Consider the following 23,576-nt stretch of genomic DNA (forward strand, 5'->3'; position numbering starts at 1 on the left):
ACATTTGCCATTAATTGTTGTTTGCTTGTTTATAATATCCATAATTAATTTAAACCTGATTTCCTTACAAGAAACAACAGGGATCTCGGAAACTTTGCCTGCACTGTCCAGTAAAGTTACTGAATCGATTTCAAGTCACTAAATTGAATTGAATCGTTCTAAATTAACCCAGATCGTCCATGAATCGAATCGGCAACCATGAATCGCGATTCGAATCGAATCGTTGTTAAAATGAATCGTTACACCCCTAGTATTTATCATTGTAAATAAGAGCATATGCAGTATTATACGGTGTATTTTTTAACATTATTTGCGTTCATATAGTTGGTCTTGAATATACCTTATTCATATATATACATGTATATATATATATATATATATATATGAATAAGGTACAATTTATAATATATTTGGATAACATCCACCAAAAACTTATTTACATGGTAATTTCTTTGCAATTATTTTATTTACCACGTGAAAACAGTGACATTGTGTATATTCAATGGATTATCAGCATTTGTTTTAAAGGTGAACTACGAAGTTTTCTTGTAAAGAAACAATGTGGACATTCATTTTTTTCTCGCTAAAATGCGTTTTTGTTGTTGCTTTTTGAATGTTTTTCCTGTAACAGAAAATATCTGCAAAGCTGAATTTAGAAATACTTTAAATCCTACATTGTTTGCGTCCATGTTTGCTGTTTTGCGGTCGTCTTCCTCTTTTCTTCTCCTGGTGTGTTGCTGCTACCAGCTGTAAGTCAGTGGAACATCAAGAGATCAGCGGCGCTGCTCAAGAATTTAAAAGGATTTTTCTAGTGTATTTCTATATATGTATGTATGTATGTATGTATGTGGCTGGAGTCTATCCCAGCCAACCTTCTTTGGAGTCTGGGAAGAAGCCGGAGTACCCGGAGAGAACCCACACAGACATGGGTAGAACATGCAGACTCCACACAGAAAGGCCACTGGGTGGAGTCAAACCCAGGACCTTCTTGCTGTGAGGCGACAGTGCTAACCACCACACCACCGTGCCGCCCACATAGGGACATATATGGCTTTATTGAAACCATCTTTGGACTAATTGGTTCTTTGTTCAAGCGGAAGTAAAACGTTCTCCACTTTGTGGTTTCGTTGTCACACTTCCCCTCTGCAGAATGAGGCCGTGTGTCGTGCTTCTCTTTGCTGTTTTTCTGCTGACATTATGTGAAACACAAGGTGAGGACTTTATTTTATATACATTTTGTTGTGGATTGTTTTCAAGGTCAAAGTTTTTAAACCGTAGCACCATTTCTAATATTTTGAACTGTTTCTCTGTGTGGTTAATCAGGATTCATGTTGTTCCTTCTTGTACTGAGCTCTCAGAAAAAGGAAGTTGTTTCAGTTCACAGTATCAGAGCTTTGAAAAATAATGAACTATGCCAATCTTAGTAGAATAATATCATTGCTCTCAGCCAGTCAACAAGATTATTTAATATTTTCCATATTTAGGTGAAGATCTGGATCCACATAACGACGTAAACAGACACATTCAGCTTCCGTTGTCGAGGGAAAACTTTCGTTAAGTCCTTTTTGTGTGACGTGTGTGATACAGAGGAAACATTCAAGGTGCTTTTAGACAGATTCTCACCACTCAGAGTTTGACTCCTTCAGTGTTCAGTCTGTGGAAGTCTTATTTTCTAAAGTCATCCATGTTCAGTGTAGCTGATGCTGGGGGACATTAGTGTGGTGAGACGGAGGGACAGAGGACAAAGAGACAGAATGGAAATACTTTGTCACGTCAAGAAGAAGAACTTTGAGCAGCAACTTGCTCTCAGTGGGTTTAGTTTCTGCTGTTAAGCTTCTCTGTGTCCTCAGGAAGAGACGACGTGAGACATTTTAAGAGACTTCTGTCACTTCATGTTAAGCAGTGATGAGCTGAAGGTGAACCGCTGGTTCAATGTGTAATAAATAAAGTGTAGTGATGGAGTAACATTCAGCAGTGGATGATTCATCATATATTGTGTGTGATGTTTACTGTATCATGTGTCTACTGTTTTTACAGGAATCATTGTGACTTCTGTGTTTGTGCTGAAGGGACGTGATCTGCTCCTGAAGTTTGATGCTGATCTTCCTGAGAAGTTTTCATTTGTTGACTGGAAATTCAATAAAACAGTCCATTTAGTAAGATTTGAACCTAGTGGGGAACCAAATGTCCTTCATAATTCCACTGGAGGGTTTGACTTTCCTGAGAAAATCTTCTCTGTGACATTGAAGAATCTACAAGAGGCCGACAGCGGAGTTTATACAGTTTCAGCAGTAACAAGTAAAGGAGACAAACAACTAGCTGAATACAAGGTCACAGTTCAAGGTGAGTCTATAAATATTTCACTGATAGTTTCTGCCGCCATGTTTCATGAACTCTTCACAGTAACCCCCCCCCCCCCCACCCCCCTCAGGACCAGTGTCTCCAGTTGAACTGATCGTGGACCGAGTGGACTCCAACAGCTCAGAGTCATGTGACCTCCATGTGACCTGCAGGACTCACAACTCTCACATCAGCAGCACTTTCAGATGTGACGACCGGGTCTGCAGTCAGGAGGGAGGAGAGCGATCAGAGGTCACGACCTCTGGGGCTTCTCTCCAGGTCTACCTGTTGAACAGCACCATCATCTGTAACCATAGCAACCAGGTTCACTGGACCCAGAACTTTAACACGACTGAACATCTTTGCCCCTCAAATGGTAAGACTGAAAGAGGAAACTACTACATGATAATAATGCACCCTCTGCCCCCCATTAAAACACCTTTTAGCGTAAACCATTAATGACTGTAAAGGTCAGTAAAACTAAATGATCTGTTTTTAATTGAAGACATTAAATGATTTCTCACTATAGATCACGTTAAAGATGTTTTCACAATCCAATCTGCAGTCTGTCAGAAGCACATCAGGCTGTGAACATGTGACACATTCTCAGCTGCTGCGTCATTTAAACCAGGAAGACTCTTCTGATCTGGTGCTTGTTTTGTTTTACAGCTCCGCCCTTTCACTCCGGCTGGATGATTGGTATAATTCTCATTGTCGTCGTAATTGTGGTTCTATTCGTCTTGCTTTGTTATCTTCAAAGGAGAAGAATCTGTCCAAGTCCAAGTAAACATTCCATCAAATAATCACAACATCAGCAAAATCCTTTTTGTTTCCTCTTCATATAAACTCAATTTGTCCAAGTCCTCCATAACTATGTACCCACCTGTTTGGTTAAATAGCCCAATATAACAAATCAAAGTTTTGCCTCAGAATGCTGAACAATCTGTACAACACAGGACGTCTTTTACTGCATTTGCAAACACTTTTGAGTGAAAAATATACATGTGATATATTACCACAAGGTGCTTTTCATCACACTGGGATTGTCATGATTTGCTGTTTTGAAACAACCTCTAAGAGACGCAAACATCCCAACATATCAAATCCAACACATCGAAATGTGCTTCTATTTGAGGATGGAATCAATTTATCTGCACCTCAAGTAAAGTAAATGTACAACAGTTAATCTTTAAAGTGCTGTTTTTTTTCTTCAACAACAGCAGGTTCAAGACAGATCGTCAAAAATACAGTTCAAACAGTTCAAGTTCCTCAGGTAAGCGTTACGTCTTTTTAACAAATCAAGAAATGTTTTTAGAATTGTGCCACGGTTGTTTCCAGGTTTTTCTAGGTGGGTTTCATGCTGCTATCTGCTACCTGCACACATCTGCTGCTTATGTCCCGGTGTGTCTTCTTCTTCTTGGCGGGTTACAGCGATAGTAGCGTATACGAGCCACCTACTATTAAGGAGTGTGCAAAGGGATTTAAGGCCAAGGCTAGACCATTGTAAAAATAAAAAATAAAAAATAACTTAAATTATTTTCATTAGGCCTGATTCATTCAGAAACATAACTAAAGCTTTGATTCTGTTTCTTTGTATCCCTTGTTCCTCTAAAATAGCGTTTATAAGCCTATCATTTCCAGCTTCGACCTCCTGCCATTTCATTCTGAACTTATTATTTTTCTTACAGTTAAAAAGAACATGTTCAACATATTCTTTAACTTTACATTCAGTACATAATCCATCACCTTTTCCTATCATTTTTAGTGTGGAATTGAGACCTGTATGACCTAGTCTGGTAACTACCACTTCCTCTCTTCTGTTAAGACCCAGTGAGACTCTTTAATCTTTAATTTAAGGAATGAAGAATTCAGGTCATTTTGGGAATACGCTGCAAAAAAACCCTTCATCTGGAAGGGCTTTCTCTTGATTTAACAGTTCTGTATCTATATTTGGGGATGGAAGTGTCCATGGAGGAACACTACGCAGAGCTAGTGCTGGGCTATATTCTAGATTACGGTGTGTCTTTGCTTCCTGTTTTATTCTTGTAGTTTCGTGCCTTTCGTTGTACCTATATTAGCTTCACTTCCTGTCGTGTCTCCCCTGTGTGTCCCTGATTGTTTCCACCTGTGTCCAATCACCTGCACCTCCCCAGTGTATTTAATCCTGTGTCTCTTGTCTGTCCATTTAATGTGTTTCATAAGTCGGTGAGTCCTTTCTGCGTTTTTTCCGGAGGCATTTTGATTTGAACTTAAATAAAAGTAACTTTTTGTTTGCAACGTCTGTGTTTGAGTCCTACTACCAGAACCCGTCATGACAGCTCGTATTCAGATACGCTGGGAGGAACCTGATTCTAGTGACAATTTGTCTTTGGGACCAAGTCTTTTCCTTTTGTTTTGCATTTATTCCAATAAGACCAACAAACACATTATAGAACTTGGCTGTTCTATGCTGCTCATGCTGTGCTGGCAAAGCTATGTCACCCAGGTTGTAGCGGCGATCTCACCTCCGTCCCTATTACCATTGTTACGGTATGTTTGGGCTGCGAGCTTAACGCGTAATCAATCTCCATAGACAGTAACTCTGTTTTAAAAGATTTATCTAAACTTAATTACAAGAAATAAAAAAAAAAAACGGTCAAAAAACTATTGCTCTGCGGACTGATTAACCTTGACTGACGAATATTGGCTATGATGTCATCAGTAACTTAACGGAGCAGTTCAACAAATTTTAAAGCCAGCAAACACATCTTATTAAGCCAAATATGGTCTTACACAGGTGCCTGCTGGTTCTATACCTGGCTGGGCCCTTAAATAACCTCCGGGTGCCCACAGTGTTACCCAATTAATTAGTCCTCCTAGTAACCAAAACTATGTACTTAAAGATTAAACTAAATTGACTACAAATACAGAAAAAGCTATCTTAACATTTCATTGCATCAAACCTAGAAGAATTAAACGATATTTAAGAATAAATAACTAAATAATAAATGTTGTTTTTTTCTCAGTCCATTATCAAGATTTTTCCACTTCACTCAACAGCAATATGTAAAAACCTTAAAAACTCTTTGTACGGATATCAAATCCCACGCTGGTGTCTAAAATACAGAAACAACATGATTTAATTTAGGCCACAGGTTCGTAGTTACATGACATCTACTACGTGATCACGTGACCCTCCCTTTGCTTCCACGTGTTGGTTCACACCAGTTAGCCACTTTCTACCCCGAGAGATTTGCTTGAACTCTTTGTGGAAAGAGCCTGAAAATGTGTATCAAAGATTTTAGAAAATTCATTTTTAAGGCAAAGAGGCAGAAGTATTTAAATCAGCGACTGTTAATCATCAGGAATGACTCCCCACGTGGATAATAGAACCATTAAAAAGAAGCGACTAACCTTTTCTTCTACGTATGTGATTCATCCTGCAGGAAGTAACATCAGCATCACCTCAGAATGAGAACCCCGGCTACGACGAGGTGGATTATCCTGATGGACCGGAGGGTCACTACGATACAGTCGAGAATCTTCACGGGTCCTCCAACGATTAAAGAGGAATGTTTTCCCAAATCCTGGAATCCTGCCTGAAGTTTTCAGTGTTATTGAAGCTTTCTATGTATTAATTCATATGATTTGCTTGTTGTCCTGCAGGAAGCCTCATCTTTGGTTTTTGGTTTGATTCTTCATGTCACCTTTCATCTGATCATTTCGTCAAAAGCAACGATTTACACTTTAGACTTTTAAGGCCTCATCTGATTGGTGAGATTTAAGCTGCATGATGCAGGATGCTTCTATTTTATTTGTATTTTTTTTTTGACAAAAAAGGAATGAAATGTTTTTCAACTTTGACTAATATGTGAAACAACAGAATATTTTCCCAATGTTTTTCCATAACATATTTAGTCATTCAGTGTATCAAGTGTCTTTAATATAACTATAAATATTGCTCCGAAATGGAGGAACGAGCTCTCTGAAGACACCAGGACCGCAGAGAGCCTTCACATCTTCCCCTGCAAACTAAAGACACACCTCTTCAGACTCTACCTCCACTTAAGACTAACAAATTGTACTTATAACGCCACTTATCTATAGCAAATTGTAAATTAGCTTATTTGAGGAAATTGCACTTTCTTGCTCTTCTGAGTTTGTATCCCCTATGGTTGAATGCACTTATTGGATAAAAGCTAAATGACATGTAATGTAATGCAACTACACATATTGATTCCTTGGTAAAAACTCATAGTACACCAGAGAGGGACACGCAACCTTTTAATCACTCAAACACAAGATAAGTATGAAGCTTTAACAAGTTAATAAAACACGCAGAACAGAATTATGTACGAGTAAATACAGTACATGCAAGCAGACAAATATTCAACACAGAAATCCAAAGGGCCTTATATGTTTTAACCTTGTATAGAATATAATCAGCCATATTATGGAGTACATACAAAAGAGATGCTCTGTAGAGTTACTTAGGCTCAACTTATTACAAGAAGTATAAAGTCATCCACACGTCAACATGTGTGCAGGTGTTCTTTGTTTTTATTTTGTTTTACCATGTTCATGTGATCTAAAACTGTAAAACTCAAAATATGTGTTTGTTGATGAATGTTTATGTTTAGTTATGAGTCAGAAGTGACAGCAGAGATCCAAGTGCAGGTGGACACTTGGTAGTTTATGGCCTCAGAGGCCTTGAAGGGTATTTTTCCCCTGTGTGCTTCTTTGGGGACTTTCTGGGGTTATAAAAGGGACAGTTTGACTGGAGGACGAGAGTTGTTGGTGATTCTTTGTTGGAGAGACCGGAGTTGGTGAAAGAGAAGTAAGATCTGCCTTCTCTCCGTTTTTGTAGTTTCTCAACACTTTGATCCGCTTTTGTTCGTAATTTAAACTGTTATACTTTTTCTCTGTAACTTGTTATAAACAAATAGTAAATAAAACAGAGTTCGCTCTGAGCCTTTTGAAAAGTTTCTCAACCCTCCAGCGAGGAGCCGAGCAGCGGACACTTGCACTCACTCCACACCTCATAACCAGCAAGGGGGCAGAGACGTCTTCAGGAGCTCCAGGCAGGAGACCAAATTATCTTTGGTATTTCTAAGCCCGATATTAATCAAATTTATTGGAAGAAACACCGTCCGTCCTAATAAACAAAATAAGGAAACTAACATTAATAAATACATATATAGCGTGAGATCGGAAACTTGCGTTACACAAGATAACATCCACCAGAAACATATTTACATGGTCATCTCTTTGCAATCATTGTATTTACAAGATGAAAACAGTAAATGGATTATTAGCATTTCTTTTAAAGGTGATCTTTGACGTTTCTTGTGAATACGTTTTTTCTTGCCAAAATGCATCTTTTGAATGTCTTTCCTTCACCAGGAAATATCTGCAAAGCTGAATTCATAAATACGTTAAATCCTAAAGTTTGGGTCCATGTTTGCTGCTTTGCGCTCATCTTCCTCTTTCCTTCTCCTGGTGTGTTGCTGCCACCAGCTGTGAGTCAGTGAGTCAGTGGAACATCATCACGGGTTTAGAAGGTGACCTTTAAGTGGGACCTTTCCTCCAGGGCAGCGTGACGTGTGTGAGATCCATTTCTTCATTGGTGCTTCTTGAAGTCCACGAGGTGAACAGTGATGACGGCAGACACCATGATGATCAGACCCACAGAGACCACAACAGTCCTCAACAGGAGAGCGGAAAGCACCGGACCTGAAACACATCACAGGTGCATTCATCACAAACACAACACATCTGTGCTTTCTGCTTGAGTTTGTATTTAACCCGACGAGGAGCTTTAGAGATGCTCAGAACTCAGAATTCACTCAGAAAACACACAATAGATTCTTTATAACAGAGTAAGGCTGAAACGCACAAACTGTTATCAGAAAGTAGTTTTCTCTTTCAGTCGTACCAGGATGTTCGGGGCAAAAGTGTTCAGTCGTGTTAAAGTTCTGGGTCCAGTGAACCTGGTTGCTATGGTTACAGATGATGGTGCTGTTCAACAGGTAGACCTGGAGAGAAGCCCCAGAGGTCGTGACCTCTGATCGCTCTCCTCCCTCCTGACTGCAGACCCGGTTGACACATCTGAAAGTGCTGTTGATGTGAGAGTTGTGAGTCCTGCAGGTCACATGGAGGTCACATGACTCTGAGCTGTTGGAGTCCACTCGGTCCACGATCAGTTCAACTGGAGACACTGGTCCTGAGGGGGGGGGGGGGGGGGGTTACTGTGAAGAGTTCATGAAACATGGCGGAAGAAACTATCCGTGAAATGTTTACAGACTCACCTTGAACTGTGACCTTGTATTCAGCTAGTTGTTTGTCTCCTGTAGTTGTTTCTGTTACTACTTCAGCAGTATAAACTCCACTGTCGGCCTCTTGTGGATTCTTCAATGTTACAGAGTTTTTCTCAGGAAACTCGAGCCTTCCAGTAAAATCTTTATGGACATTTTGTTTCCCACTAGGTAGAAATCTTACTAAAGTGACTGTTTTATTGATTTTCCAGTCAACAAATAAAACCCCCTCAGGAAGATCAGCATCAAACTTCAGGAGCAGATCACGTCCCTTCAGCACAAACACAGGAGTCACAATGATTCCTGTAAAAACAGTAGACACATGATACAATAAACATCACACACAATATGTGATGAATCATCCACTGCTGAATGTTACTCCATCACTACACTTTATTTATTACACATTGAACCAGCGGTTCACCTTCAGCTCATCATGACCTCTCAATGGTGTATTTAAATGTCTCACTCAGGACTCTGACTAAGGAGGTGGAACAATTGTTTTTAAATTGTATTTCCAATTTCAAATGAAAACCTTTCTTTCACCTTGTTCCTTGTCCGTCATCCCTCTCTCTACTATTAAAGCTTGAGCAACTATTGAGCCATGAATGTATTTAGAAGATCAGTAAAGCTTGTGTGATTGTTCACTGACTTTGATCAATTTATGGTTCTTTATGTTCAATTATAAGAAGAAAATTTAAGTTTAAAAAAAGTGTTTTACTTTTATTGTGTTTGTATTGTAAAGATTTCCTATTAAAATAACATTTATTTTAGCATCCTAATAATATTTTAGTCCATTTTGTTATTTTTTTTAAATCTTAAGTTGTTCTACTGATGCGGCTTTGTCTTTAACTGTTTGTACTGAAAAGGAATTCTTTTTTTTTTTTTAATAATTATTGAGTTTTTTTCATTTAAATCAACAGAAATTCTTTTTAGTTTTAGACTTCAAAAAGTTTTAGTCTAAAACTTTTTAAGATTCATAATAACTTTCCCTCAATGTCAGAAATTGTTTCTTATTCTTATTCTCCTGAGTGACATGTATAAACATACATACATAAATTTCATGTATGTATTAATTACTACTAACATATAATATATTGAATAAAGACCTGAGTGCTTTGCTGGTTTCTCACCTTGAGCCTGAATGCAGACGAGCAGCCCGAGTATCACAAAGAGAGACATGACGGAGTCTCCGACCCCGCGCTGCAACAACCTGCGTGCTGCCTCACGGTAAACTAACCGCTCGCCTCGTGTTTAAAGAACCTCAGAGACGTTTGCACACAGCTGCTCGTCATCAGACTCCTCTTGAACTTCCTCTCTGCTGTCTGACTGCGTGAGATCTCTTCCTGTAAAGAGAGATTTAGTTCAGCCCTTTGTGAAGGAGGCTCAGTTACGCCTAAAAGTTCACCAGAGGAACAAAGTACAATTATTCACTTCAACTTGTCCTGTAAGCTTCTTTAAGAGACTGTTTAATAAGTATCAGCACTATATTCTTTATCCCTTTAAGTCCCTTTAATCCCTTAAGATGAGCTACTGTTGCATGTTACTCCATAATAATCCTGAAGGTGGTAAATAAAACCTGGAGGCTCCACATGGCTCCACATGCCGTATCGGTGCAGAGTGAAATCTACAAACTGTGGACGCAGCAAGTGGACGTGAGCCAGAGGACGAGCACCAAAGTACAACTCACCTGCTCCACTTTAAAGGCCTTATTCATGTTCATGTGAGGATTTTCATCTTTGGTCCCTGGAACAAAACCATTATTTGGGAGGATAAAAGGGACTAAACATTATCATGTCAATAATATGCGTCAATACACTATATGAATATAAAATGTCATGTGTACTGTGAGTATAAGTTGAGGTTTTGCTTCAGTTTAACACCTAACTTATCTTGTAGGTCACAGCACTCACAAAGACGACCACTTCCTCTATAGAACCATTTTTAAAATGTTCCTACTGAGAATAGAGAATGTGTCAAAGAAAGAGGAACCTGCAAAAGCGTCTTTTCTCAGAAATGATTCTGATGAGCAGGGTGTGTCTAAGGGCAGAACTATGTTTGAACATAAACACATTATTTATCTAGAATATAAAAATACAAAACAAGTAACTGACAAGATGTAAATGCTTCTTAAGCCACTTCTTCATAACTACATAGATGCAGTAATGCATCTGATCACAAACTAACACTTTCACACAGGAAACACCGGCAGATGTTGTGCTTCACACAACACAAGACAGCACGGCGATGCCAACGTTTTGCATTACATACAGAATTTTACTTTTACACAATTTGGATTCAAAAACATTTCATGGAATAATTTCTTCTAGTTTTCTTTTCTGAATCGTGTTCGGTCTACAGTCCTGCACGAGAGGACCACTACCTCAAGGTTAGTCTTAATTATGTGCAATGCATTGTAGCAAGAAGCAACATTTAAAAAAGTTAAATAAATAATAATGTTTGCAAAGAGGAGTTCAGCTGGTTGCCACACTTGAGGTTTGTTGCAGCCTGTTCAGCAAGTAGTGAGAAGGAAGTAGTGAGCAGGAAGTAGTGAGGAGGAAGTAGTGAGCAGGAAGTAGTGAGTGGGAAGTGTCTCTTACACAGAGAGTATGAAAAGTCAAACTATATTCAGAAAACATTTAATGTCCTTGTCTGTTGTTTTGTAGTCGGGTCGAAGGGATTGATCTCGATTTCTTCCACAAATATTAAACATTTTGTTTTATGATTATATTTGCAATTGGAGGAAACTGGACGGCGGAATCCATGTAACTGGATAATATGAAAAGTAGATTACTTGACGTGATGCACACGTTGATCAAGCTTTAAGGGTTCATTTAGAAAAGGAATCACATGTTGATTTTTTAATGTCTAATGGAATGAAGAAGAAATCATTTTAACAACAGTTCCCTCTGCTGGTTAAAGAAGTCAATTACTACTCAATTTATTCAACCCACATAAAACACACAAACATCGTTCAGTCTTTAATCTGTGTGGTTTTTATTCTCACATTTTGTTTTTATGAATTTAACAAAATATACATGTTTCATGTTGAACTGATGGTTTTCATGTGTGTTTACACAGAATACGGAAAACTGTAAATATGAGACACTTATTCAAAACCGACGTTCCTGTGGGATGTAAACAATTCGTACGGTTCTCCTTGTTTCTTCTTTTAATTTAGGCAAAACATTTATTTTCCTCCCATTTATTCTTTCTCGTATCCTGTTTAACAACTCAGTTTTGAAACCGTAGCTTGGAAAAAGAGAACACCATCACAATGTATTTGTTTATTTAGCATGATCTACAATATGAACATAAGGTGTAATATGTGCACAACATCAACACAGGCGGCCTTAAACAACCAGCTGAAATATTGCTGAGTAAAGATGCATGAGAATAAGCGAGCTATGAACTGCTCCGTGGTGAAGGACAAACCAACTCACTTTAAGATGCCATAATGTATTTCACAAAAGCTTCGTAATTGATGCATCCATTAGCATCCTCCTGGTTTTGCATCAGCTGCTCCACCTCGTCCTCTCTCAACTTCTCACCTGTAGCCCGAGAGGAAGCAACGGGAGCACCGTCAGGTCGGTACGGACCTCACGAGGGCCGAATTACAGAATCGGAATCGGGGGGGTTGAACTGTTAAACTCACCGAGTGTTGCCAAAACGTGCCGGAGCTCCGCCCCCATGACCGTGCCGTTCCCCTCCTTGTCAAATACCCTCAGACCCTCCACAAAGTCCTCATATGTTCCCTGGTTTTTGGCCTTGCAGATGTGTTGATGCAAAGGCAGAAACTGGTCAAAGTCAAGCATTTTGGTTTGCATTTCTGCAGGGGGGGTTAAATAAAGTGACATTTCACCAAAGAGAAGACAAGCGGCACCAATGCTGAGCTTCATTAGAACCTTTCTCTGTCTGATAACAGATCACAGCCCACCTTCTGGGGTCGGCTTTCCGAGGACGTACATCATCTCCGTGTTGGTAGGATTCTGGCCCAAAGCTCTGATCAGATCACCGCACTGCGCGTAAGTGATTTTCATTTCATTGGCTGGTGTCCTGTCGAACAGCTGGAAAGAATCTTTAAAGTCTGTGAAAATAGTGAAAGAATAATAATAAATAAGAGTTATTCTGTTCATTTGTGATCCAAGGAGAGCGCATGCAGAAGAGAGGCCTCGGCGCATGAAAGCATCCCTCCTCTGCTAAAGAGGAATCCAGCGGTGGTGAATTCCTCAGCTGTCACCCTTGAGTGGCATGTGCCCGTCATCACTCTGAAATAATCCCACCCGTCAGCTGCTGCAGAGCATTTCTCACACGCTGATGGGCGGCTCGATGCCACAAACCGCAACCCTTTTATAAATAGCCGGCGGCCCGTCCTTACCCTCAATCTGCTCCGGGGTGAATTCCAGCTGAGAAGAGATGAAGCACACGAGGAGGTTAGAACAAGGCGGGTGGAGGAAGAGAAACGCCTCCACCGTTTTCATGCCGACGCAACGGGTCGAGTTACGGTTGTGGGTCTTGTGCATCGCTCACCAGGGTTTCCCCCCCACAGGCTGCTGCACCCCACAGGCCTCCTCTGAGTTTATTTTTAGTCCTGATGTGCTTCAAAGATCGTTTGATGTTGGCGACACAAGCGAGAGCCAAGAAATCCAAACCTGAGGATTACGTCTCGGGCAGTTTTAACGCTGAATGTGCTGCTGATTGATCAACACACTGTGTTCAGCAGCCGGAAGGTGGTTGAAAACTTTATATTAAACTTTATTTTCACGCCTTAACGCTGATTGTGAACATCAAACGGGTGTAGCGTCACAATGTAATGTATCGTACAATGTATTTAGTTACATAGTGTATAATTATACAGTAACGTAGTCACGCCTGGGACGAATGTTGACTATTTATACTTTCTGGCTTTCCGCTGTATAGTTCCTGTCTGGATATTTAAAGACATCGATGAAGCTTTTAAAAAATGTTATCCAAGCATTTATCTAGTTTAAAGCCAGACGGTGATGTAATTTTCTGTATTTTTCTTCCTCGCGGTTTTTCCGGGTGGTCCCCTCTTCACAGACATAATGAAAATCATATTTTGTGGCTTTAACCGCGCCTCCTTTTGGGGAAACATGGCTGCAGGAAAAACATGTGTCCATTGAGAAGGGGCCAAGTCAGCAGATCTCTCCAAGATGTCTGGTGTTTGCCACTGATCCTCCCCCATGACACAAAGTCACGGCTTCCTTAACTGTGCAACACCATTTATTAAGCATCATTGAAGTTTAGAAAAAGACAGGAAGTAGTTATAAAGATTAAATTGCCAGCAGTACTCCAGCCCATCCAAATGACTGTACAGTCCTGGTTCGCTTGCACTGCCAAGATTAAGTCACATGGGGTCTCTGGTGCTCTTTTATAGTCTAGTGGAAATATTCTGTGGCCGTGTCTTAAATAGAAAATGTTAACAATTCAAATGATGATAAATGTGTTTTAAATGTGTTGTGTTGCTCATACCACCAACATGTGAAAATAGTCCAGAGATTCCCTCCATTGCTTGATGTTGCTGCTTGTCTTTTCGCTTTACCGTGATTGTTGCAGGGTCAAACGCCGGCGTCTTCGGCGGCTCGGGCTCTGGGGGTTTGGGAGGTGCTGCTGCTGCTGCTGCTGCTGCAGGTTTGGGCTCTTCCTTCTTCTTTGGTGCCATCGCAGAGCAGCTCTCTCAGGAGACAAGGCGGAGGACCGGCAAGGCAGAGGGATCGGGCACACTGCGGCGCCACGTCCCCTTTATCCCGTGTCCACCCCCCCCCCCACCCTTACGGCACAATACCCCACCACGCTGCCAACAACTATAAAAGGATGTGCCTTTGTGCTTCTATTTAAGACAAAGCGTGTTGTTGTAGGTGTCCGTCATCAGCGTACAGCTGATGGAAAGCGGTGGCAGCACCTTGCGTTAATCAGGCTATTTCCATCAATAAGGGCGCGACCCTCGTGTGACCTCGCTTATCTTGGGCCGTTGAACATGTTCAGTGAAGTGCTGGTTATTAGCTTGAAGGGGGTGATGGCAATCGTTATACTGGACGAGATGGGAGTGAAGCCACGACGCATGACTGATGGGAAGTGGAGGCGTACGTTTCAATTATCCCTGATTGTTGCACAAAAACAGCAGTATTCACTGTGCACGTTACGGGCCAGGACGCGTCTTAGCGACGAGCCGCCGTTTGCTCCGGACGGAGGGGTTTGCACAGCTTTAAGCTCAAATCTGCCGGCCCAAAATAGCTTCCACAGAACGTTGGTCTTGGACTTTTTCGAGTGTCGTTGTGTGAACAAGCTCATCTCTTGAAGCCGAGTACCAACAACATGAGATCCATAAAGTCATCTGGGGTGGAACTAAGTGCCACTTAACAAAGCTGCCGTTCACACCCGGGCGGAGACAAGATTTGCGGATAAAATGTCAGCCAGGGTGGATTTAAAGTTTGCATCTTGAATATAAATATTTAAATGTTCATTCCATTCTCTTGACAATTGTTACAGAACTACTTCATAGGCACTCTGACGCATCTCACGTGCCTCCAACATTCAGTATTTACGTCTAAAACCTATGGGGCAGCTTCTGTGCAGATTCTTTTGAAGTCTTTTTAAAAGCTTTTTGTTTGTGTGTTGTGTGTTTGTCATTAAAAGCCAATGCAGGAAAGCACGTGAGGATTCATCAGCTTATTTTAATTTCATCACAGCTGCACTGGAGTCATAAATACCCTTAAACGACCATAAACATTCATAATTGCCATATTAGGGTTGATTCATTTAGTAAGATTTACTCATTAAAACATTGTTTACAATCATTAAAGTAATTTTCTTCATTCCTTTATCCATTATCCATAACTAAAAGAGGAAAAAAAAAAATTTTTCATGCAACTTCAAGGGCTTTTTTGCACAAATGTGAATTTTATTTAATTCAAAACTCAATTTCCTCTCCTCTACTACAAGATCTGTGATCACACAGACTTTTATTCCATTCATTCATTTCATTGTCTGCAATACAAAGATGAGTTTAGGAGTTTTGACTTCTCCTGTTCGCAAAGAAAAAAAGCGCGTATGAATTTTGGAAGCGCTGCGATATAAGATATAAGAACCACACTGCAGGATGATAATACAGCCGCCAGTGGATTCAAACTCAACTTCAATACAACACAAAATATTCATAAACTAAATGGATCAGATTAAATAAAAATCATTTAGCATGATGTTGATATTTTATGAGCTTTGGAAATTGACCCAACTACTAACTCTATCTAACCTTTTGTGTTACATCCGTAGCAATAAATGACCTCTGGTTCTGCAAGGTCGCACACAACAGCACGACCTCCCAGCTGCTGCTGTGCACTGGGATTTATACCAAAAGAGAGACTTGTTGATGTATTGCAAGTGGATATTGCTCACTGGTCTATGAGAAGAGACAAAACCATAACGTAAAGCCCTCTGACTGTAATGAATAAAGAGAATAATCAGGCCTGCTCCTCCGTTGAGCCATCGGAGCGTGAAATAATTCCCCGATCGGGGCCGCGGCAAAAAATAAGTCACGGACGCAGTTTTGTCCCTCATTATTTTTCAAACAGCACACGACCGAAGCGGTCAGCGTCTGAGTGGAGCCGCCACTGAGACGGGAACCGTGTTTGTCAGGCCCGATTTATTAAAGGATCCAGCTGTACACATCTCTATGGCGTTATATTTGTGCCACAATCCTGAGCGCGTAATTTTAAGTTTTGAGCACAGAGAACTATATTTTAGCAAAGAAAAACATTCCGTGCGCGCAGTTTACTCAGGTGCCCTCTCCACAAACTGGTTTTCTGCGCGCAGGCAGCCGTTGCTGCGCTCTCTCTCTCCACCTCTTCACGCTGCGCTCGCTCGACGGTTCACTCACACGCTCGCTCGACTTGCAGCAGCGTTACATTTGTGCCACAAAACCAACCAATCAGAGAATTAAAGAAGGTCCATTGTGATTGGCTGTTGGTCTCCAATCACAACGTTAGTGGAATTACCTACATCATCGCGGAAACTCAGCGAGTTGTTGAAGTTTGCAGCATTTGTGCTAAATGCTAACGGCCTGGATTAAAACACTTGCTGTTCTCATCATTTGCTTCGGTCATGTCTGATGGTGGCTAGTCGGACTTCTAATATCACTCGTTTTTGTCTTCTTTAGGAAGCGTTGTGATTGGAGACCAACCGCCAATCGCAATTGACCTTCTTTAATTCTCTGATTGGTTGGTTTTGTGGCACAAATGTAACGCTGCTGCAAGTCGAGCGAGCGCGTGAGTGAACCGTCGAGCGAGCGCAGAGTGAAGAGGTGGAGAGAGCGCAGCAACGGCTGCCTGCGCGCAGAAAACCAGTATGTGGCGAGGGCACCTCAGTAAACTGCGAGCACGGAATGTTTTTCTTTGCTAAAATATAGTTCTCTGTGCTCAAAACTTAAAATTACGCGCTCAGGATTGTGGCACAAATATAACGCCATACATCTCAGCCCCCCCACTTCAGACCCCACCAGGTGACTGCCATTGACAGGCTGCGGCAGCAATTCGCAACATGAGCGAGCTCTTAAAACATCCAAGACATGTCCAGTTTGCTATTTTGGAGAGAGTCTGTTAACGGGGGGGGGGGGGGTACGTAGTCTCCGTCCTGTGCCAATTGTTCCTCGGACCCCATAAGGTGACCTTCGGTGCAGCTGGAGCCTTTGTGGTTCGATGAATTACCAGCCTGGATGGAAGCAGGTATATAATTACCCCGGATAAGTGGTGGTGCGATTCAGAATAAAAGAGTGGCAAATATTTTCCCATATGACATTTTCTACACCCGGCATTTATCCCCCGAGAGAGGAAATGGTATTTGTTTATAGCAGTGATAAAATGCACGTTATGTTACTACTACTGTTAACACGGCGGCATTCGCCCATTCGTGCCACACAGGGGACCATCGGGACCAGGGGACATTCACTCTGGCATCCATGTCGGGCCCGAGGAGTCTTTTATTTATTAATACACGTGTTCATTCGCCGGGCACACGCGACATCAACGGAACAATAACGAGGCTGCACAATGAAATGAAAGAGTTCTGCTCATTTACACGTGGCCTCAGTCTGCTCATCGCCTCCTCCCTTTCAAAAGGGTCCACAACCGCTGCCTCGTTGAACTCATTAATCGTGTGTCCAAGGTGTCTCTCCCAGTGGGACTCTGAGGCAATTTATACTGTGGAGGAGGTGTGAAATTCAGGTGGGGCAGATACAGAAAGGAGCAGAATCTATGCAACAATCTTCATTTAAAAAAGGCCTCCAGGTTCTAACTGTTCGTAAAAATTTATACGAAAATCTTGAACATACAAATTGGTAACAATACATAGGAACTGGCGGTGGTTAACCACGCCCCTTGAGTGAACAACATGGCGGACCGTGTCGGATTCTTGAGTGATGGTGTTTTGGTGTTTGGTGTTTCTCATGTTGGCTGTTTTGAGGGGGTTAGGGCTAGTATTCTATTCTTAAGTTAACATTGATTTCTCGTAAAAAATGCAATCATAACACGTTTATTTTACATCGTTAGACTTCACGAAGTGTGTTCACGGGGTGCGGGTCCCCGTTCACTTTGAATAAGGTGACGTCATCAGTTGCAGTCCCTATTTATTTCGTATGTATCACTACGAATTTGTATCTTTAAGATTTTCGTGTACATTTTTACCAACAGGTTTTGGAGATCAGGCTGGTAAAATCAGATGATCGTGCTTCTTTTACTGGACTTTACATACTGAAATACATATTTCGCACCATACTAATTATTTTACATTAATAATAATAGACACACACACACACTGCAGTTTAGGTACAACAATTCTCCTAGTTTTGTTCATTCTCATTTAAGAATTGCCATGTAAGTACGTTCTTTGCCGTAGATGCCATCATGTTTAAAATGAGCATTCATCAGTTCACAAACCGCTTTCAGATATTTAATACTATGATATCTTCTATAATGCTTCTTGTGCACGTTGAGTCACGTTTAGGTCACGGATCTAAACTCAGCCTTTTGTGTGTACCTCATTTGCTCGGCATCCAAATATAGGCTTTGCTTTCTTTCACTAAAGAAACATCATCATCACGGACTAAAAGCCATCAGTCAATCAGTCGTGTAGTTTTCCATCTCGTGGCCCCTTTGCGTTTGTTTAACGCCGTATCGCCGCGTTGGGCCGCGTATAGTTTGCGTTGACGGACAGAAACTCCCGCCGTGGCCGCGCATTGCTTCTCTGCACCGCTGCTCCTCATTTACCAGCACTCAGGATATAGTGTGTCCAACCCAAAGCTAAAGCTAATAAGGCGGTTAATACACCAGCTGTGTTCCTGGCAGATGTGACGTGTTCATTATCAACCCCACAAGGCAGTCAGTGAAGTGGGCTTGCATTTAATTAAACTGTCCCCCCGTCCAGTTAGGAGCCGATGAGGTGCAGTTAGGTGTGCAGTGCCAGCTTGTGCAGGCTTCCCTCCAGCAGCCTGTTGCCATGTCGTTTGGCAGAATTTCTTATTGAGTAAAGATAAACACCGTTTTTTCGTGCCTTGCAGCTAGATTTCCGTTAAAGCGTGTTTTGCATTAAACATTTTAGCCTTAATAAGAAAACATTTATGATGTTCCTGTTTGCACACGTTGTATGTGTGTGTGTGTGTGTGTGTGTGTGTGTTTTGCAGGGAGACAACTAAATATTTGATGAAGTTGGAACTATTTGTGCTCCATTCTTTTACAATCAAACAAACATGTCTAACATCAGCAGAACGTTCATGCGTGAAAGGTAAATCTCAGAGAGGTCATTGGGAAGAAGTGTGGTTTATTCCGGCGTCGGAGTTCAGTGCACAGACGTATGTTACAAGTTGTCAACATCCACGCAGGGAAACGCCAACAAGCAGCAGCTGAACCACGGCGGCCTCTTGTGGTCACGGTGTGACTCGCTCTCTTCATCAAAAGAAAACCTTTTAAAAACTCAATATTGATCGATTATTCCTTTTGTTTCATCTCATCTTATCTTGTCATCCGGAATGCATTATCTCAATTATACCGAATCAGCACACACCAAAACGGGGGCTCTTTGCACATTTGGAGGGCGAGCAGCATCACTAAACCCTCCTGCCAAAGATAACCTTGTGTGGAATTCTAGTCCCATCATTTAGGTGGCATTTAAATCCCACTCTCACAGTCCTCTGTGTCATCACCTGCCGGTGTCTAGCCGGTCCCCTGCTGATCGCGAGGCGGGTGGATGAAAAAGATGTTGCCGTGTTGTTAATCCTCGTGAGAGTTTGACTCGGCGGAGCGGTGGGCAGCCTCTCGTCCAAATGCCCTTGCTGCTAGGCGACTCCGCCAGCGGACTGTGAAAAGTGTTCCTTCACATGAGATTGCCTTTTCTGTCATGATGTTTGCACAGTGCAGCGTCAGTGTTACAAAAGACACACAAATGAGCCTTTTTTTTTAATCTCGGCTGCAGCTGCAACCCCACTGCTGCTGTTATTAATCGATTAAATTAAGTATTTTATTCTCTCTGCAGGACTTTAGTCTGGCCACGTGTGCCCCTTTTCATGGTTTAACAGTTAACGGATAAAAAACATAATGTGTCCAAAATGTACATGTGCATTGAATTTATATGTAGGTTTTTACATGACATTTGGGAAACATACCACATAGGTGTTTCGGTGTACACCCCGTTGCTGCATTATTACAAAGGATGAAAGCTGCATTGTATTGCTCCATCCCTTTCAAGTGAATTTCCCCTTGTGACCACCGGCTTGTTTGTCTGATGTTGGAAGGCTTCAAAACGAAAAACACACGGAATCGAACCCGTTGGCGGAAACACTCGGTGAAAAAGCCACTCGATGGTTCGGGAAGAAATCGACTGCGAGAAAATAGGAAGCGGTGCGGCGGTGAGATTAGGTGGTAAAGAAACCCAATTTCCTCCGTCATACCTGTGTGACTGCCAATTTCTCCCTTTCCCGAGAGCACATTGACATCTGACTCCCAGCTTACAACTGATATTAAAGCAGGAAAAGAAGCCGCCACGTATCACTTTACTATTGAGTGGGACTCGGGCCACAATGGCAGCGTTCCAGCTATTTCTAGGAAAATTACACAATGACTTAATTAGCCTCGGCCGCCACAAATGGCCCATTGAATGAACACCTCTATTAAGCTTTCATCTGTTTCGCCGCCTTCCCCGGGTGACATTTGCCAAGCAGTTTGGATATTATTAATGTGAGAGGGGTGGCAAGATGATAATGGCAAATAAGACGGAGGGTTGCTGCAGGAGGAGGATCACAAGGGGGAACGTTTTAATTTCCATAACTTGAGAAAAGTACCGTAACCGTTGATAGCATCTTGCAGATGAAAGCTGCTGCTTGAAGGCATGTTTACTCTTTGGGAGAGAACGTTTCAGAACAAAAGCTTGAACTTTATGTCAAGAAGAGATGGACACTAACATTCAGATGCAAAGGAGATCATGCATTTGTTAATTGAGTATTTTGAGTTTCCCAGCGGGGCGCAATCTCTCTGCACCACTGAGGAGGAAACCTACGGTCACAGGGTTAAGAAGGTTGGTGATGATATTGTTACCAGCATTACTTCGCAAAGATGAATGCACAGAGTTTGGAAAGAGGAAGAAGGAAAGAGAAGTGGAAAACGTATTTATATTCTGAGCACGGAACAAACAAATGTTCATGCACAAGATGGTAATTTTTTTGATTTACTGAGCAAAAGCAACACAGGATCAGATTGAAATCAAGAACACATGAAGGAGCCCTGATTTATCCCCCTCGGTTTGTCCTCCCGAGCACAGATGTATTTAGTAACAGAAGGCTTGAAGAACATTTTAACTGCAGGGTCAAAGACCTCGATGGACTCTGTTACTTTAATGTTCTTTCCAGGCGGCGGTAAAAACATTGATAGACGAATCACACGACAATCACAACTACACAACCATTCGCTCTATGTTAACAGACCGCTTATGAATATTAAAAAGGATACTTTGCTATTAATATTTAAGTGTCCGTGGTCGGATATAAGGCTGCTGCAGTGAGTGCGGGCAAATAAAAAATGTATTTGGTGTCTCATATTATATTATATTCTCATATTGTGACAGTTTTAACAGCGCGAGATGCCACGTGAGGATGAATGACACTTTTACGCACGTTTTGATTGGATTGGATTTCATGTGGATGACGCAGCTGCTGAAACACAATATTCTATTTTCACGATGCGTATTTCCAAAACAAAACAGCACTCGGCGTCACTGCGTGTTAACACTAAAAGCTCTCAAAGTGCAGATCTTTTCAATGATGCTGCGGCCCTGAAAGCTTCGATGGATGGAATGTTTGGCCTTTGTCCACAGTTAATGGCTACTTCCCTACGAACACACACATGCATGAAACTCTGTTGTCTCCTCAGCGTAACAGAGGCAGATTAAACGACGGTTTCACGCGACGCTATTCTCACGTTTCATTGTCAATCGGTCAAGAATTCCTAAAGAGCTCGCCTGAGGGTTTTATTTGATTAATGGCAGTTTTATGTTTACTGTGTATCTCTTACATTTAATGCCGTCCTTAGAAACACAGCACCCACGCGTCCCCAGGCATTTTTCTGTTGATGGAATAGAGCATAAACATCTTTTAATAAATACTGTAACACACACACACACACAGTGTGAGTGCGTTAGTGGCGATGAGAAATAAATGCTGGTTCACACTGTAAAGGGACCAATGACACATCTGCTATTTTGGTTCAGACAATGAATCTGAGCATCGAAAGGAGACAAACTGGACGAAAAGAAGAAAAAAAAGACACATTCAGGATGCGTTCGCTAATCTGTATAACGATCCTGACGATTACATAAGCAATAAACAAACAGAACTCATTCAAAAGTGAATTTACTTTCCAGTTTAAACGCTGCGACAGCAAGACATCCAGATGTGTCCGCCCAGATGTGTTCAGGGTTGTGTGCTGCTTGCGCTGACTTAGATACACACATCCGACTTTTACGAGCTCGGAGAAAAACGAAACATTACCTCACTGGCTTGTTTTTAACAACTGCATATAACGTAGTTTGGTTTAATGGTTCTCAACCGTTGGGATTTGGCCCTCCGAAGGGGCACAGAGTAACTTGGAAGGGCCACGATGTGATTAACGGTGAAATAAAATTGCTCCTGCTGTACGTGACGTAGCGGCCCTCGCCGCCCACGCCTGCACAGGATGGTGGCGTCAAGGACTCGCTGAGGTTTGAGTCGGGACGAGGTGCAGTAAAGAGAAAAGACACAGCGCTGTGGGAGGCGACCAGCCGTCCCGTTTCATTATCCTGGTGGTCATCAGGAAAACAGAGAAAAAACAAACAGAAGGAAGCAAATAACCAAAACCTCTCTGCAGGTGACTTCACTCCAGACCCGCCCCCCTGCTTTTATACAGCCTTCCAGTCAATTAGGCTAATTGGGAGAAACCAACTGGCTGGGAGGGGGGTCTGTCAGGTCTAATTGAACAGTCTGTATCCTACATAGTGATGATCATTATTCACATACGTTCCTATCATAACGTCAACACTGTTGTCATGTGGATGTGAACAATTAGATGATCATGTGCAGACATTAATGGACACATTTAGGCTGTTACACGTATATTCTGCGCCCTGTCCCAAACAAGCAATGAACCAGTCCACTTGTCAGTCAGTTTGGGGGAAAGGCTCTTCCTTTCCACACTGTGTGTGTGCGTTTTGTGGACTTTGTATACTCTTGGCAGTTGTTGTTTCTTTAGTTTGATCTCATATTATATTTAAACCTTGCATATTTGAAAATAGCAATAAATAAATGTTAACAATATTCACTAAATCCAGTGAGAAGCTGCCTCTTTTTCTCCGACTTCTCTGCAATGTGACCTTTCTGAAAGCAAGGGTCGCCCAAACCGGCTGTTAGAA

General features: G+C 41.7%; 3 protein-coding genes across 6 annotated transcripts; 1 reads left to right on the forward strand and 2 right to left on the reverse strand.

Moving 5' to 3' along the window:
- Positions 1 to 686: 686 nt before the first annotated feature.
- LOC144405539 (uncharacterized) lies at positions 687 to 9,960 on the reverse strand. Of its 2 annotated transcripts, XR_013467187.1 has the most exons (5): positions 9,767 to 9,960; positions 8,628 to 8,936; positions 8,255 to 8,542; positions 7,834 to 8,052; positions 687 to 726 (listed from the first exon to the last, which is right to left on the reverse strand). XR_013467187.1 is itself a non-coding variant. In XM_078099615.1 (4 exons), the coding sequence occupies exons 1-4, from the start codon at positions 9,813 to 9,815 to the stop codon at positions 7,940 to 7,942; spliced, it is 759 nt and encodes a 252-aa protein (XP_077955741.1). In that variant the 5' UTR covers positions 9,816 to 9,960; the 3' UTR covers positions 6,957 to 7,939. The 2 variants fall into 2 exon arrangements, 1 of the variants encoding a protein (XP_077955741.1); XM_078099615.1 differs by lacking the exon at positions 687 to 726 and having other exon boundaries at positions 6,957 to 8,052.
- On the forward strand, positions 1,043 to 7,289 carry LOC120815783 (uncharacterized). Of its 3 annotated transcripts, XM_078099607.1 has the most exons (7): positions 1,054 to 1,211; positions 2,038 to 2,343; positions 2,432 to 2,716; positions 3,010 to 3,123; positions 3,561 to 3,613; positions 5,766 to 5,893; positions 5,990 to 7,289. In XM_078099607.1, the coding sequence occupies exons 1-6, from the start codon at positions 1,151 to 1,153 to the stop codon at positions 5,883 to 5,885; spliced, it is 939 nt and encodes a 312-aa protein (XP_077955733.1). In that variant the 5' UTR covers positions 1,054 to 1,150; the 3' UTR covers positions 5,886 to 5,893; positions 5,990 to 7,289. The 3 variants fall into 3 exon arrangements, with proteins under 3 accessions (XP_040026683.2, XP_077955733.1, XP_077955734.1); XM_040170749.2 differs by having other exon boundaries at positions 1,043 to 1,211; positions 5,766 to 7,289; XM_078099608.1 differs by having other exon boundaries at positions 1,063 to 1,211; positions 3,010 to 3,111; positions 5,766 to 7,289.
- A 1,646-nt stretch (positions 9,961 to 11,606) lies between the features above and the next one.
- Positions 11,607 to 15,300, reverse strand: myl13 (myosin, light chain 13). The gene is made up of 5 exons (XM_040172329.2): positions 14,197 to 15,300; positions 13,012 to 13,039; positions 12,571 to 12,720; positions 12,289 to 12,462; positions 11,607 to 12,184 (listed from the first exon to the last, which is right to left on the reverse strand). The coding sequence occupies exons 1-5, from the start codon at positions 14,314 to 14,316 to the stop codon at positions 12,078 to 12,080; spliced, it is 579 nt and encodes a 192-aa protein (XP_040028263.1). The 5' UTR covers positions 14,317 to 15,300; the 3' UTR covers positions 11,607 to 12,077.
- Positions 15,301 to 23,576: the final 8,276 nt, after the last annotated feature.

The sequence above is a fragment of the Gasterosteus aculeatus genome, chromosome 3, assembly GCF_964276395.1.
Source record: "Gasterosteus aculeatus chromosome 3, fGasAcu3.hap1.1, whole genome shotgun sequence".
NCBI lineage: Eukaryota > Metazoa > Chordata > Actinopteri > Perciformes > Gasterosteidae > Gasterosteus > Gasterosteus aculeatus.

Coding starts and splice junctions, on each gene's coding strand:
- LOC120815783 (XM_040170749.2), top strand. CDS start 1,151: ATGAGGCCGTGTGTCGTGCTTCTCTTTGCTGTTTTTCTGCTGACATTA. Junction 2,344..2,431: donor ATACAAGGTCACAGTTCAAG/GTGAGTCTATAA, acceptor CACCCCCCTCAG/GACCAGTGTCTCCAGTTGAA. Junction 3,124..3,560: donor AAGAATCTGTCCAAGTCCAA/GTAAACATTCCA, acceptor CTTCAACAACAG/CAGGTTCAAGACAGATCGTC.
- LOC144405539 (XM_078099615.1), bottom strand. CDS start 9,815: ATGTCTCTCTTTGTGATACTCGGGCTGCTCGTCTGCATTCAGGCTCAA. Junction 8,937..9,766: donor CGTCTGCATTCAGGCTCAAG/GTGAGAAACCAG, acceptor CTGTTTTTACAG/GAATCATTGTGACTCCTGTG. Junction 8,543..8,627: donor ATACAAGGTCACAGTTCAAG/GTGAGTCTGTAA, acceptor CCCCCCCCTCAG/GACCAGTGTCTCCAGTTGAA.
- myl13 (XM_040172329.2), bottom strand. CDS start 14,316: ATGGCACCAAAGAAGAAGGAAGAGCCCAAACCTGCAGCAGCAGCAGCA. Junction 13,040..14,196: donor TTGACCCTGCAACAATCACG/GTAAAGCGAAAA, acceptor ATCTCTTCTCAG/CTGGAATTCACCCCGGAGCA. Junction 12,721..13,011: donor CACCCCGGAGCAGATTGAGG/GTAAGGACGGGC, acceptor CTATTTTCACAG/ACTTTAAAGATTCTTTCCAG.